Genomic DNA, 14457 nt, shown 5'->3' with positions numbered 1-14457 from the left:
CTGTAAAAAATCAATAAAATATATTTAAAAATAAAAAATAAATAAAATAAATAAAGGGTCACGGCATTAGAAAGGTTGAGAACCACTGGTAATGGTTAACAGCATGGGCTATGGAGTGAGGCAGCCTAGATCTGAATCCCAGCCACTCACTTCCTAAAGAGTGACCTTGGGCATATGACTTCACTGCCTCAGTTTCTACATCTGCGAAATGGGATGCTATGTGATAAGTGGGATAAAGTGAGCCCTCGCCGGCTTGGCTTAGAGGATAGAGCATCGGCCTGTGGACTGAAGGGTCCCGAGTCCGATTCTGATCAAGGGCACATGCCCGAGTTTTGGGCTCGATCCCCAGTAGGGGGCATACAGGAGGCAGCCAGTCAATGTTTCCCTCTCATCATTGATGTTTCTAGCTCTCTCTCCCTCTCCCTTCCTCTCCGAAATCAATAAAAATATATTTTAAAAATAAAAGTAATGGGATAAAGTGAAAGTAACTGCTCAGTATAAGTGCTAACCTAATTCCCTGATCCTCACAAAAGACACCAGGGTAGAAATAAGAATTCACCTGATAGTTTCAGAGGAGGTCAAGGAAGACTGCACCTTGTTTTGGACGGAGTCTGAAGTTTAGAGGCCGAAGGAGGCGTCACTGGCAGTGCTTGGCCCAGCCTGGCTAATGGCCCTGCTGGCCTGGGAGCCTCCGGGCAGGTCCCAGGTCTTACGCATCTGTTTCCCCAGTTCCTGGGGCAGGGCTGGACACGTGGTAGATAATGCTACTAATTTCACTGAATGAGGAATGAATGAATGAATGAATGAATGAATGAACGAACGAACGAACGGTGTCCAGAAAAGGCATCGCTTCTCTTTGGGGTCCTCCAGCCCTTGCCCCCCTCCTCCAGCACTATCCCCACCACGTGGTAGGTGTGAATACTCAGTTACAATCGTTTTTGGAGTTCCCCAATTCTCCCATTTCATCTTTGTCATTGCCACTCTCACCTGCCCCACTCCTCAGCACCATCCCTGTACTTTTCACCGAAGTCCCCTTTGCACATCGAGAGAGAGTGTGAAAGGGAGAAAGGAGAGAAGTGAAGAGAGAGGGGAAGAGAGACACACAGACCGACACTGACTCTACTTGCTACTTGCCTGAATTTTGTTAACTGCAAGTGAGCACTTGGAGAACTACAGCAGGCTCGGGAAAGCCTGTGTGCATGTGCGTCTGTGCATGTGTGTTTAATCACGTGCACACACGCACACACATGGCTTGGCCTGCTGAGAACCTGGAGCGCGGTGCCGCGTCGCGTGCCCCTCTTAAATGGGCCATGCGGTATCAGTGCCACCACTTTCCCCAGACACAGCTTTTCCTCTGAGTCCCGCCTCCTCCACTCCCCCCTCCTCCTGCCCCAATTCCTTCTGTCTGGGAAGGAAATGCTAACCACCCCCTCCTCTTCCCCCCAAGATATGTCTGTGTGAAAGGGGAATGAACAAGCACCACTAAGAGAACACGGGAGAGAAGAAACTGACAGGAGCTCATAAAGATGCCTGGCTCCTGCCCCTTCCCCACCGCCTGGGAAACAGCCCTGATGCCCTGGGAGTTCCCATGGTGAGGGCAGACCACCCTGAGACCAGAGGGGTAGGGCGCGAGGTTGAGGAGGGAGGCGTGAAAGCAGTTTTGTTCCAGTTCACGCTTCTCTCTGGCAAGGAGCCCGTGCCTGTGGCGGTGATGAGCAGCCGGGGCCCAGAACCCGTTGCCCTTCCAGAAGGACACGGCTCTGCCCGGCCAGCGGGAGCTTCGCAGTCCCCAGAGCATGACTCGCGGCGGCCTCTCCCTAGAAAGTTGTGTGGTGCTTATTTGACAGTGAAAAACAATCTCATTTTAAAAGATTGGTTTCCTTTCGTCCAGAGGCCACCTGTACCCAGATTAGCTCGGCGCCCAGCATTTCAGAGATGCATTGGGTCCAACCATATGAAGTTGCCGTTTCTGTGGGTCAGAAGCCCTTAAATATCAGCAATTTCCTGTGGTTCAACCGAATAAATACACCATTGATTTTAATTCCGAAACGAAGGTTGGTCTGTGTGTGCGCAGTAAAACACCTCGTCAGAACAGAAAGGAGAAAAGCGTGGACTTGACAGACAGAAAATCTGGATTTGAGTAGGAGCATCGCCGTTGTAAGAGCTGTGAGTTCCTTAACTTTTTAGGGCCTCAGTTCTCTTACCTGTAATCCCTTCTTCACAAGGTAGAGAAAGACATGGAAAAATGGATGAGAAAATGCTTTCCACTGGCAAGTCTCCACATAGCTGGGAGGTCCTGTATGTGTGTGTGTTTATATATATGTGTACACGTACAATTAAAAAAAAAAAAAAGAGGGAGAGGGAGAGAGAGAAACATCGATGTGAAAGAGAAACATGGTCGATTGCTTCCAGTATACACCCAGACTGGATACCGAACCTGAAACCTGGGCATGTGCCCTGATCAGGAATCGAACCAGCGACCTCCTGGTGCACAGGATGACCCTCAACCAACTGAGCCACACCAACCAAGGCCAGTCTTTTATCTGAATAAATTCTGCCTGTATCTGCACAGAGGAAAATCAGAAAATGTGTCCCTTTGGCTCTAGATACATAATAGAAAAATGTTTGACACTTGTGTTCTCAGGACTGCCTGATTAAATGAGAGGTTTCGCCTTAAATCAAAGCCTGTCTTATTTTACATAAAAACACGTTGAGTTTCAAAAAGCTTGCAGTTTACACCCACGGATTAAACTCAGGAACTGTTTCAACAAAAGGTCTGGTTGCCACAATCCAGACTTCTCATTTTAAACACCGGAAGCATGGAGATGCACATAATTGAATAATTTATTAATTGCCTTTTGCTGAGGGCTCTAGGCCAGATTTCCATTTTTGAATATGCCAGATATTTGCTCACACTTTGCTCCATGTGATAGATGTTTTCCTTAAATGTTGGAGGCCTGAATTTTCACGAATTGAATCATATTGTCAAAGCACAAGGCAAGACTGTTGTCAAAATGTCACCAACAAATTCTGTGTCGTAAGGTTCACTTTATTAAGTAAAACTCCTATTGTAGGACAGATACTCCCTAATTTATCTGTGTCATGCTTTCCCGTCTCCTGTGTTGGTTTTTCTTGAAGTCATTAAACAAGAAACTGTTTCTGCCCGGGATATGGAACGGAAGCTCCCTGCCTGGGTGTCAGCCTCTGAGCTCCTAACCGGGTGGGTGAGCAAGGTGCCCAGGGTACCGGTGACTGCCTTGGGTGCCATTGCACCTACAGGGCTCTGGGAGAGAGTGAAATTAAAAGGTTTGTAATCCCCAGGGATCTACAGGCTTTTCAACATTTATCGCAGCAGGAGTGCTGGCTGTGTGTGTGTGAGATGGTTTTTCTTCTCTCCTGTTGTTTAACTGCACTCATTTTATTAGAGGGAATAATGGGTCGGGAAAATGAGGCAGCTGGTGGGAAGGGGTGGCTTTCTAGCTTAACCCCTCAGCTGCTGGGAGACTGGTCATTTATATGACATTTGCTCAGCTTTGAGGGAAACTGAGGCAGCCAGCAGGGACAGACAGACAGAACATGGCCCCGGCCCAGAAGTGTGGGCAGACAGAGCCCTGCACCGGGAATCCTTTCAGTCTCGCCATGAACTCACTGTGTATGACCTTGAACTGGCCCTCCTGGACCCTCAGTCTCTTCTCAGTTAAAGTGCAGGACAGAGGGCGTGACTGGGTCAGTGTGGCAAACCCCAGGGCCTTCGGGGACCAGGCAGGTTTTGTACATGAGGCTGGCCTGGGGAGCACTGTACCAAAACCAGGGCTCCCGGGCTCTCCACTTAAGGTCATTGGGGTTCAGAAGTTTTCATGCCATTGTGCAGGGCAAACTCGCCATCTTTGCCTCAGATCTAGATACTAGTATCAGGCAGTGGCGTGTACTATGTGCCAGGCATGTTTTTTGTGCTTTATATGTGTCAACTCATTTCACCTTCACAGCAACCCAGTGAGGTTGGTAATTGACATGGGCACTATGGTTACTGTTTTTGCAAACTTACAAATGAGGGAAGCTAGCAAAAAAGGAGTTCTGAGCCACCCCTCCCCCCATGCATGGTCTTCCCAGACCCAGAATATGAATGGTGCTTCCTAAGACAGATCCCAGATGGTGAGATGGGGCATGGACCTCAGCAGGCAGAGAGAGCAGCCAATACTAGACTTACTTTGCTTGACGTTATCACCCAGAACTCAGTGAAAGAGACACTGTGTTCAGGTAAAATATTCAGAGGTTTTTATAAGGAAAAGCGATGCTAGAAGTGTTCTGTATCACTTTTGTTTTATTTTGTGGTGTTTTTAAACATATTTTTATTGATTTCAGAGAGGAAGGGATAGGGAGAGAGATATAGAAACATCAGTGATGAGAATCATTGATCAGCTGCCTCTTGCACGCCCCCTACTGGGGATTGAGCCCACAACCAGGTCATGTGCCCTGACCAGGAATCGAACCTTGACCTCCTGGTTCATGGGTCGAAGCTCAACTACTGAGCCACACCAGTTGGGCTCACTTTTGTTTTTAATTGTGGTAAATATACATAAATTATAATGTACCATCTTAACCATTTTTAAGTGTGCATTCAGTGGTGCTAAGTACATTCACGTCATTGTGCAACCATCACCACCATCCATCCACAAAACTCTTTTCATCTTGCAAAACTGATACTCTATAACAGGGGTCCTCAAACTTTTTAAACAGGGGGCCAGTTCACTGTCAGTTCACAGACGGTTGGAGGGCCGGACTATAGTTTAAAAAAAAACTATGAACAAATTCCTATGCACACTGCACATATCTTATTTTGAAGTAAAAAAACAAAACGGGAACAAATACAATATTTGTATTTGCATGTGGCCCGCGGGCCGTAGTTTGAGGACCCCTGCCCTATAACCATAAAACACTCCCCATTCTTCCCTCCTCCCAGCCCGTGGCAACCATTATTCTACTTTCTGTTTCTATGAATTTGGCTATTCTAAGTGCCTCACATAAGTGGAATCATACAATATTTGTCTTTTTGTGACTGGCTCCTTTCATTTAGCATAATCTGCTCACTGTCCATTGAAGTTTATAGTATGTATCAGAATTTTCTCCCTTTTTAAGACTGAATAATTCTCCACTTGGATGGATAGACCACATTTTGTTTCTCCATTTATCTGTTGATGGACACTTGGCTGTTGTGAATAATACTGCTGTGAACATGGTGTCACTTTTAAGGGAGAATTAAGACCCTGGGTGGATGGTTATCACAGAGAGGCAAAGCCTGGCCGGACAGTAGCAGGAGGAGCTTTTCAGTGATTAGTTCACAGGCTGCCCAGGGGGTGGTGAGCTCCCTGTCGCAGGCCATTTGTTGGCAGCTTGGCAGCGGGTGTACCATTTAGGAGAAGATGGTCCATCAGGTGACTCCCAAGGCTGGCTGCCCAGCATCAGCTAACTGAGCTAGTTCCAAACGGGTTGCCAGGTCAGTGGAGGGCACCCATTCATTTGGTTCCCTGTCTCCTGGGGAGGGGACAATGTTGTCCTGCCATCTGCTTCTTAGCATAGAACCTGTCAGTGAGCGAAGGTTAGACTTTCCCCACCGAAAGAGGGGCCATGTGTTGCCCGTCTTGCCTTTTGTGAAGCAGGGCTTGCCGGTCAGTGAGGAATAAGGGGGGGTAAGGGGGAGATGGGCAAGAAGCCCAATGCCCAGGGATTTCTCCCTCTTTTTGGCAGCTTCCCTGCATCCCGCTTACTCCCCTGAAGCTCCCATAGACACTATTGTATGTGCCAGTGTTCAGGGCCTCTGTGAAGTTTAACACGTGTCCCCCACTGTCAAAGGAGTGCGAGACGTGCCCCTCAGCTGGGCCTGGGCCAGGCCGCAAAGGAGGCAGAGTGGGTGGGGAGGGAACAGAAGCCCCTGGCTGTAGCCAGGGCCTCCTTCCCTCGGTCTGATGTGTTCCCCAAGACCCCGGCTCCTCTCTGTGTCTGCACGTCACGCTTTGGTAAATGGAGTAGAGCTTTGAATGCACCGCAGGAGTGCCCCTCACAGGAACCCTGTGGCGAAGTCTTTTGTAAAGTGAAAAATCCTTTTGTAAGGTGAATAATTGTACTCCGTTCGTCGCCTGTAGAGGTTCGGCGTGTTCGGAGATTCTCAGGGGAAAGGGATTTGTTTGAAGGCCGTCTGGCCCACCTCCTCCCGATGCCCAATGCTAGAGCATCCCCTTCAAGTGATGGGAAGCCCCGTGTGAACCCCTCAATGATGGGAAACTCACCATCCCCCAAGATGGATCAATCCATCTTTGGGCAGCTCTGCTTAGTAGAAATGGAAACTTACCCTGAGCTAAAAAAGAATCTTTGTGTGAATCGATCCGACTGTCACTGCCTGCCTTCACTCCATCTGAAGATGATGGGAGACGGACATCTAGAAGTCTTCTTGACTGCCTGCCTCCTTACTCAGAAACAGAGGTTATAGTCTGCTCCAGTCACTAACCTTTGCTTTTCTTCTGCTTCCATAGAGATGCCTCTCATTAAACAACTGATAGCTTGCACTGTAGGCCTACCTTTGGGAGCCCACTGCATCACCGCCTCCTGAAATGGGACACAACGGTTTAACGGAACTACCTCCTCCAGACTGAGACCGGTTTAATGAGATACAGAACAGTCTACGCTGGGGTAGGAAGAGAGCAAAGGGACCACTCGGTCTCTCACTCGGTCCTCAGAACACAGCAGAGGAGTGGTCTGATCTGGAACTAATGGAACTCTCTCCTCTTTTTCAACTTCTGGAATGTGAAACTTCCAGGGAAGTCTCAGAGGAGGGAACTATAGGGGTTCAGAATGAGTCACCCCAAGATGGGCCTCTGACGTATGCAGATTGCTTTGAGCTAAAGGCAACTTTAGCTGCGGGCTGAAGAGAAACTTATGCTCCTCCCTTAACTACCTAGAAGAACTTGAATTAGGGACCTTGCCCATAATAAGAGATCATCAGAGATGACCTCCTTTGATCTATCTATAGGGCAGGACACACTTCTATTTATCACCTGCAATGACCCTTTGAAGCCCCCCAGCCACCTGACCTCATCCTGGCTCAGGACATCTTACACACCCATGTGCCTTTCCTATCTTTGAACCTCTCGTGCATGTGGGGGTCTCTGACTCTCATGTATGCTGGGTTCCCGTTCATATGTATGTTTCAAATTTGGTTATTTTCTCTTGCTAAAAAAAAAATCTCACCAAAGTTTTCATCCATTGAGTCTTCTGCTTGCAAGTTACACTGAATGTGCCCTTTCCTTGTGTTGACTCACTTGACACCTGACAACAGTGAACTTAACCTCTGAGTCTTCTCTTCAATCCTTCCTCATATGCAGGATTTTTAGTTCTCTGATCATCTTGATGGTTCTGCTTGGACTTTGCTTGGATTGCTCTCCTGCATCCCTTTGCAACCCTGAACCTGTTTGTTGTAGGCAGCAGGAGCGGCACCAGTTGTATGACCGGTGGGGTCAGACCAAACCTGGGTTCAGCAACCTCGGTACTTGGGTTCTGGCTAGGAAAGAATTCAGAGCCAAGACCCAAACTGTAAGAGAACATGTACTGGGTAAATTACAGAGGGAGAAAAGTAATTTCTGAAAGCACTGGGCTTAGGATATGAGTTATGGAGGTAAAGGAAGGGCCCTTGGAGCTTGGGAGTGAGGAAGCTAATGGTTCTGTGCTGTGTCTGGGGAAGGGAGGGGGAGGGGAAAGGGAAAGGCACCTGCATGCTCCTTGGAGGGAGAGCACGCTGGGTCCTCCCTCCTCAGGGTTTAAGGGCGGAGATTTTAGGGGAGGTTCCAGGGAAATATCCTAATAGAACATTCAGCAGTTTTCCAGGCGGGTCCTTTCAGGGTTGTGGTCCCCACTGATTGATTGGCCGGCACCAGGACAGGGGGTCATTATTCAGTGCAGCTGGTCCCGACACCAGTCAGCCAGCCATGGCTGGTTTGGTTGCTTATCTGGGCCTGGAGTTGAAATACAACTGAGGCCTAGATGTTATCTCTAGGGAGGAAAGGTCAGGGGTTCCAAACCTCGTGACCATGGATATGGTAGGGGAAGAAAAGTCATCCTGGGAGCAGGTCCCACCCTACAATTGGTTGTCCATTGCTAGGCACTGGGACTTTCCACTCTGGTGACCTTCTGTACCTGGCCCATATCTGTCCTTGCTCTGCTCACGTCTGTCTAACTGCCTCCCACAGACCCAGCAATTAATGCAACTCTCAGGTGGTGTCTGTGTGCCTGGAGGAGACAGAGACTCTCAGTTCCCTCTGTCTATGCCCTGCAGGTGCGGCTCCAGAGCTTTCCGACAGTAATACGCTTACCATTGTCTAAAGTCTTAAAGCCACGCTGGTGTGATCTGTGACTAAGCCACAACCCCTCACTCAGGACTTAATGGAGATGACTTATTTATTTCTTTAGGTTTAAATGTATTTTTATTGATTTCAGAGAGGAAGGGAGAGGGAGAGAAACATCAATGAAGAGAGAGAATCATTGATTGGCTGCCTCCTGCACGCCCCCAGTTGGGGACGGAGCTGGAAACCTGGGCATGTGTCCTGACTGGGACTCGAACCGTGACCGCCTGGTTCATAGGTCTATGCTCAACCACTGGGCCACGCCGACAGAGCGGAGATGACTTTTTTAAGTGTCAGGTTTTCTTAAGCGAGACACTTCTGCAGAGGAGAGGTCCAATCTGGAACTAATGGAACTCTCTCCTCTTTTCCTAGAACTGGTCAGGCATGAAGTGCCAATTCAAGCTGCTGCGGATGGGTGTGGCCTTGATCTGTAGTAAGTACTGACCGGCCAGCTGGGGGGAGGGAGCCCTGGCCTGGGCCTGGGGATCTAAAGACAGCACAGTCCCTGCCCTTCAGGGGCTTATGGTCAAGAAAAAGAGGGGAGGGGCTGTCAATAATGTGCAACAAAGTGGAATGTTATGAGAGAAGTCTGGCCCACTCTGCTATTTCTTAACCTTTCTTAATCTTTTTATTGACATGTGATATGCAAACGGAAAAGTGCACACAGTAAGTGTCCAGCTCAATGACCGGCATCCAGGTCAAGCAAAATAACTTCTTAATAACCTTTTGGGTCACGGAGTCGATCCTTTGAGATCTCCTGTTGGAAGCTAGAGACCCCATCCCTGGAAAAACGCACGTATGTGTGTGTGCATTTGCACTAAAACTAGTAGTTTTAGCAGGTTTACCAACTGTAACTAACCCATGAACCGCCAGGAACAGGCTGTGGGCCCTAGTCAGGAGAGGTCCGTTCTACCTGCAGGGGTCATGTTGACCAAGAGAGGCAGGTGGTCACCGTGTAGCCAAGGTGTGAGCGGGCATTGCAGGCAAAAGTGCAGCCTGAACCAAGACACAGGCCATGAAGGGTCATGGCCTGCAAGTCGGTTGCAAATTCGACCTTTGAGGTTTGAGACTGTGTGATTGTGATAAGAGCAAATAGGAGTCAGCTCATGAAGGGCTTTAAATGCAAAAAGGAAGATCCTTCCTTCCATCTCACCCTCATACACTAGGAAACCACTGGAAGGTTTTAAACAAGATTTACTGACAGATTCAGGTTTAGGAGACAGTCAGGCTGCAGTGTGGAGGAGTTGCGTGTCGCGGGATGAGGCCAAGAGGCTCATTCTGAGATAGAAAGAGAGAATAGTCTGAACAGAGTGAAGGGGATACGAAGAAAACAACAGGAACACAGAGTCTCTCACTCAGTCCTCAGACCACAGCGGTGAAGAGGATATTTTTAGGCTTAATTTTCAGGGGTGCACCCGAGGCTCAGAGTTCCTTGCCCTGGGCCCCCAGCCAGAGGTGGGAGAGCCGAATTCAGAGCCAGCCTGTGCCTTTTCTAATTCCCACACTTCAGCCAGGCTGGGCAGGAGCACCTGGACGGTCTCTGCCTGGGTCAGCCACCTACCTGGTGGGGAAGAGGAAGACTGGGCCAGAAAAGTCATGGCGAGGAGGGGCCTGTGTGGGCTCCACTTGATTCATGTCTTTCAGGACTCTCTGGTCTCAGTTTCCAGTTGGAGGATCTCCACTTCCAGAGAGGAATTCCCAGCCCTAAAGCGCAGACTCTGAGACAGGGCAATGGGGGAAGTGGAGGGGAGAGGGCAGGAGTGAGCACAGCTTCCCTGTCTGCTCAGACTCTGAGCTTGTCTATTTGCAAGGAAGGGAAGAGAAGCATGACTCTTACTGTTTAAAAAATAACAGCTCTAGCTGGTGTGGCTCAACGTATAGAGTGTCAGCCTGCGGACTGAAGGGTCTCAGGTTCGATTCCGGTCAAGGGCACATGCCTGGGTTGTGGGCTTGATCCCATTGTGGGGCATGCAGGAGGCAGCAGATCAATGATTCATGTTTCTATCTCTTTCTCCCTCTCTGAAATCAATAAAAATATATTTTAAAAAATAAAAAACAAAAACTCTAAGGATCATAAAAACTAAAATGCTATTTTAGAGTGGGGGACCATGTCTTTCAAACCTCCCCTGTGGAACCCAGGGCCTGCTAAGCAAAGGCAGGAGGATGCCCCAGGGCCTGGGGAGGAGTGGGGAGGACACAGTGCCTGTCCCTGGCTGCACCTTTTCCGCCATCTGTCGGCCATCCTTGGAGTTGCAGGGCCTGTGCCAGAAGCTGAGGAAATCCCGGGAGGTGCTGGCACCCCTGGAGTGGTTAGGGTGGAGAGAGGCCCACTGGTGCATTAAATGGTAACTGAACACGGACACAGTTCCCTTCACAGGGTTTTCTTTCCATCTGTCAAATTCGCCTTGGTTTCCTCATCTGTAAAATGGGGTAAGAGTACCTGCCCTAAGTGTCCTTGAATGGTAGGTTAACAAAACGGCAATTTCCCAGCAACTATTATTTCAAGAGAGTACATCCCCATTGGATTGGCCAATCCAAGAAGTTCATGCAAGAAGGATGGGTTGGAGAGTGGGTGGGGGCATTTTAGAATCTGTTAGAAACTCCAGCACTTTGCTGGGACCATTTATTTCCATTCCTTCTTTGCCCTTCTCCCCCTTCATCTCTTCCTTCCAAGCACATACGCACTGGTTCTGAGAGTTTTGAAATGATACATACAAACACTTTATAAACTGTAAAGTGCTAGCACATCTTGCTTGTTATTCATGTCCTGGCAGTGTAGCCTGGTACACGGAGGCTGAGACTTTATACAGATGAGGAGGCTGAGCCTCCGGGACATGTGACAGCAGGGATTCGAGGGCCTGTGGGCTTCTGCATGAGCTGTCCCCTCTGCCTGAAATGCTCTTCACTTGATAGTCACATCTCAGCTCAAATGTCACCTCTTTTAAAAATCGATTATTTTATTTTTTTTTATTTTATTTTTTTAGAGAAAGTGGAAGGGAGAGAGAGAGAAACACTGATGTGAGAGAGACACATCGATTGGTTGCCTCCCCCAATCAGGGCCGGGAGCCTGCAACCGAGGTACATGCCCTTGACCAGAATCAACCCCAGGACCCTTCAGTCCACAGGCCAACGCTCTATCCACTGAGCAAAACCAACTAGGACAAAAAAATATTTTTTAATTGATTTCAGAGAGGGAGAGAGAGATAAAAACATCAGTGATGAGAGAGAATCAATGATAGGCTGCCTCCTGCACACCCCACACGGGATCGAGCCCACAACCCAGGCATATACCCTGACCAGGAGTCGAACCGTGAATTCCTGGTTCATAGGTCGACGCTCAACCACTGAGCCACGCTGGCCGAGCAAACATCACCTCTTTAGGGAGATCTTGCCTGATTCTCCAAACTAAAGAATCCCCCTCCTTACACCCAGCGTTGACTTTAAATCACTTATATTTGTTTCCCATAGAGTTCCTCTTACTGAACTGATCTTGTGTATGTAATGCCGGTGGGTTGCCCCAGGTCCTATAAGCTTTGGGAGAACAAAGGCTTGTCTGTCTGCTTCACTACCGTGTCCCCAGTGCGCAGAACAAACAGAGCTTGGTCTGTGGCGAGTGGATTAACGGGTGGCTGGTGGAGTGGGTGGCTGGGTGGGTGGCTTGCAAGGCCTCTCCCTCAGCCCCTGCCCAGGGGCCTCCCGTGACTTCTCTGTGCTTCCTCCCCTTGCAGTGAGCATGGAGTTTGGGCGGGCCGTGTGGCTCCGGTTCCACCCGTCGGCCTATCCCCCGTGCCCTCACCCGAGCTTCGTGGCACACTTGGGTGGCGTGGCCGTGGGCATCACGCTGGGCGTGGTGGTCCTGAGGAACTATGAGCAGAGGCTGCAGGACCAGTCGCTGTGGTGGATCTTTGTGGCCATGTACACCATCTTTGTGCTGTTTGCTGTCTTCTGGAATATCTTTGCCTACACCCTGCTGGACCTAAAGCTGCCCCCGCCCCCCTGACAGCTGGAGGACCAGAAGTCGGGGAGGGCAGGGAGAAGCGGCATCAGAAAGGAGCATCTGGATTCTGTTTTCTCATCACCAGCTCAGGGAGGCCGGGAGGAGAGGACGAGAGACGCTGGGCAGACAGTGGAGGCTCTGTTCCGAAAGGCACCTGCTGGGGGAGTTGGATTGGCTACTGTTGTTTTTCTAGACTCTTCCAAAGACATCGGGCCAGCAAAGGCCTGGGGAGGCTGAGAGTGGCTGTCCCTTTTGGGTGGGCTGAGAGCAGCCTCATCCTCCACCCTGCGAGACCATAGAGCAGGGGTGGGGAACCTTCTTACTGCCAACGGCCATTTGGGTATTTATAACATCATTCTCGGGCCACACAAAATCATCAACTTAAACATCAGCCTGCTAGATTTGGTCAAACATTTAACTCACCTGTAATGCCTTGGCAGGGCCAGACCAAATGTTTTCCCAGGCCTTATATGGCCCTCGGGCCGGACATTCCCCACCCCTGCCATAGAGTGTAAGGAAGGCCTGAGGGGGCAGTAGCCAGGCAGGCCCTTGTCCAGCCCAGAGATAATGGCAGGCCAGGAAGTGTCCCCTCTGGAGCTCTGGGAGTGGGGGAGGGCCTGGTGCCGGACATGCGGACTAGGCCCGGGGAGCCCCAGGTGCCTTCCTGTGCCTGTCGGTGGGCACTGGGGTGTGGCCTCTAACACCTGCGGGGGGCAGAGGAGGGAGCTTCTGTAACTCCCTGCTCTTGCCACGGGGTACCCAGCAAGAGGAACTCCAGCAAGAGGGAATTCATCCCACATTCCCCCTTGGGGAAGGCCCTGCTTTGAACTTCTCCCTCCCTCTCTCCCCAAATGCTGGCCTCTCTCGCCAGGGCCCACACCCCGTCCCGTGCCCTGCCTTGTCTTTAGGGCCCTGCCCTGCCCCCCCATTGCCCTGCCCCTCCATCGTGCCTCTCCTTTGGTTGTGGAGACTGTTCTGATGGTGAGCACATGGTTTGGTGGGTGGAGATGCCCGTGGGACAAACAGTGTGAGGCGAGTGGAATCCGCAGGGGAAGGCTGCGAGGGGCAGTGGGTGCCTGTGGAGGCGTCTGCGTGAGAGGAAGGAAGGGCTGAGAGGTGGGCTACTGTGGTTCCTGAGGACCCTGGCTTTTAACAAAGCCTGCCTCTTCTTTTCCACTCCCCGTCCCTTCCAGGCGTCTCCCTGGGAATCGCTGACGGTGGGAGAGTGGTCCCTGGTGGGAGGGCGGCCCCTCAGGATGCTGAGGTTTCCTCGCCTTTGCCAGCTCCTGCTCTGGTTCCCTCTGGAGTGGCCTTCATGCTGAAAAGATTCTGTCCTGTCTCCCTTTGGAGAGGAGGGGTTTTGGGGTGCAACAGAGGCTGGGCAGGAATATGGAGGCCGCGTGAGTTTTGAGTTCAGGGGGGCGGGAGGTTGCAGCAAAAGGAATTCCAGTTTAGGTGGAGGCCTGCTTCTAGAGAAGAACTGTTGGGGTGTGGATGCGTGTCAGAGGTGAGGCAGCCGGTAGCTCGGGTTCTCAGAGCGAGGAGGGAGCCGGGAGGTGTTCGAGTCCATCCCCACGCCCATTTCACAAGGGAATGGCCTCCTGGCGGGAGCTGGTGCAGGCCCCAGGGAGGGTGGGAGGGTGGCTTTTGACAAAATGGCATTCCCTTTATACCGCTCTTGCAACTCCCAACCACTGACAGCCCCGAAGGAGGAAGAACCCAGGGTTGGGTTCATGCAGGAACAAGGGCAGGAGTGTAGGGACTGCCTCTGCCAGCCACTTGCCCATGAGAGCCACACCGAGGTTCGAAGTCAGCCGGGCCGGACATTTGGGCATCTTGGGCCACAGTGGCTTCCCTCCCCAGTCATCACACATGAATGGGCAAGGTCTTTCTGCCCAGTTCCCCACACCCAGCCCTTCCCCGCCTTTGCCCACTGCTAACTAGACTGTCCATCAGGCTGCACTTGCGCCAACTCTGCCCGCTGAGGTGGGTGGGCCAGGTCTGCGCTGGGCTGCGTTGCCCTGAGGCACCTTCTCTGTGCCCTGCCAGCCATTCTCTGCCTCCGGAGGG

General features: G+C 50.7%; 1 protein-coding gene across 1 annotated transcript in view; it reads left to right on the top strand.

The window, feature by feature from the left end:
• Window positions 1-12748, top strand: part of RHBDL3 (rhomboid, veinlet-like 3 (Drosophila)) — a 66671-nt gene extending 53923 nt beyond the window's left edge. The window contains exons 8-9 of the mRNA XM_014548876.1: window positions 8763-8823; window positions 12119-12748. Coding sequence (XP_014404362.1) covers window positions 8763-8823; window positions 12119-12390 — 333 coding nt within the window. The 3' untranslated portion in view covers window positions 12391-12748. The remainder of the gene's footprint in view (window positions 1-8762; window positions 8824-12118) is intronic.
• Window positions 12749-14457: the final 1709 nt, after the last annotated feature.

Source organism: Myotis brandtii, unplaced genomic scaffold, assembly GCF_000412655.1.
Source record: "Myotis brandtii unplaced genomic scaffold, ASM41265v1 scaffold523, whole genome shotgun sequence".
NCBI classification, from domain to species: domain Eukaryota; kingdom Metazoa; phylum Chordata; class Mammalia; order Chiroptera; family Vespertilionidae; genus Myotis; species Myotis brandtii.
The sequence above is the reverse complement of the archived record's forward strand: the minus strand, read 5'-3'. Positions and strand labels throughout refer to the sequence as shown.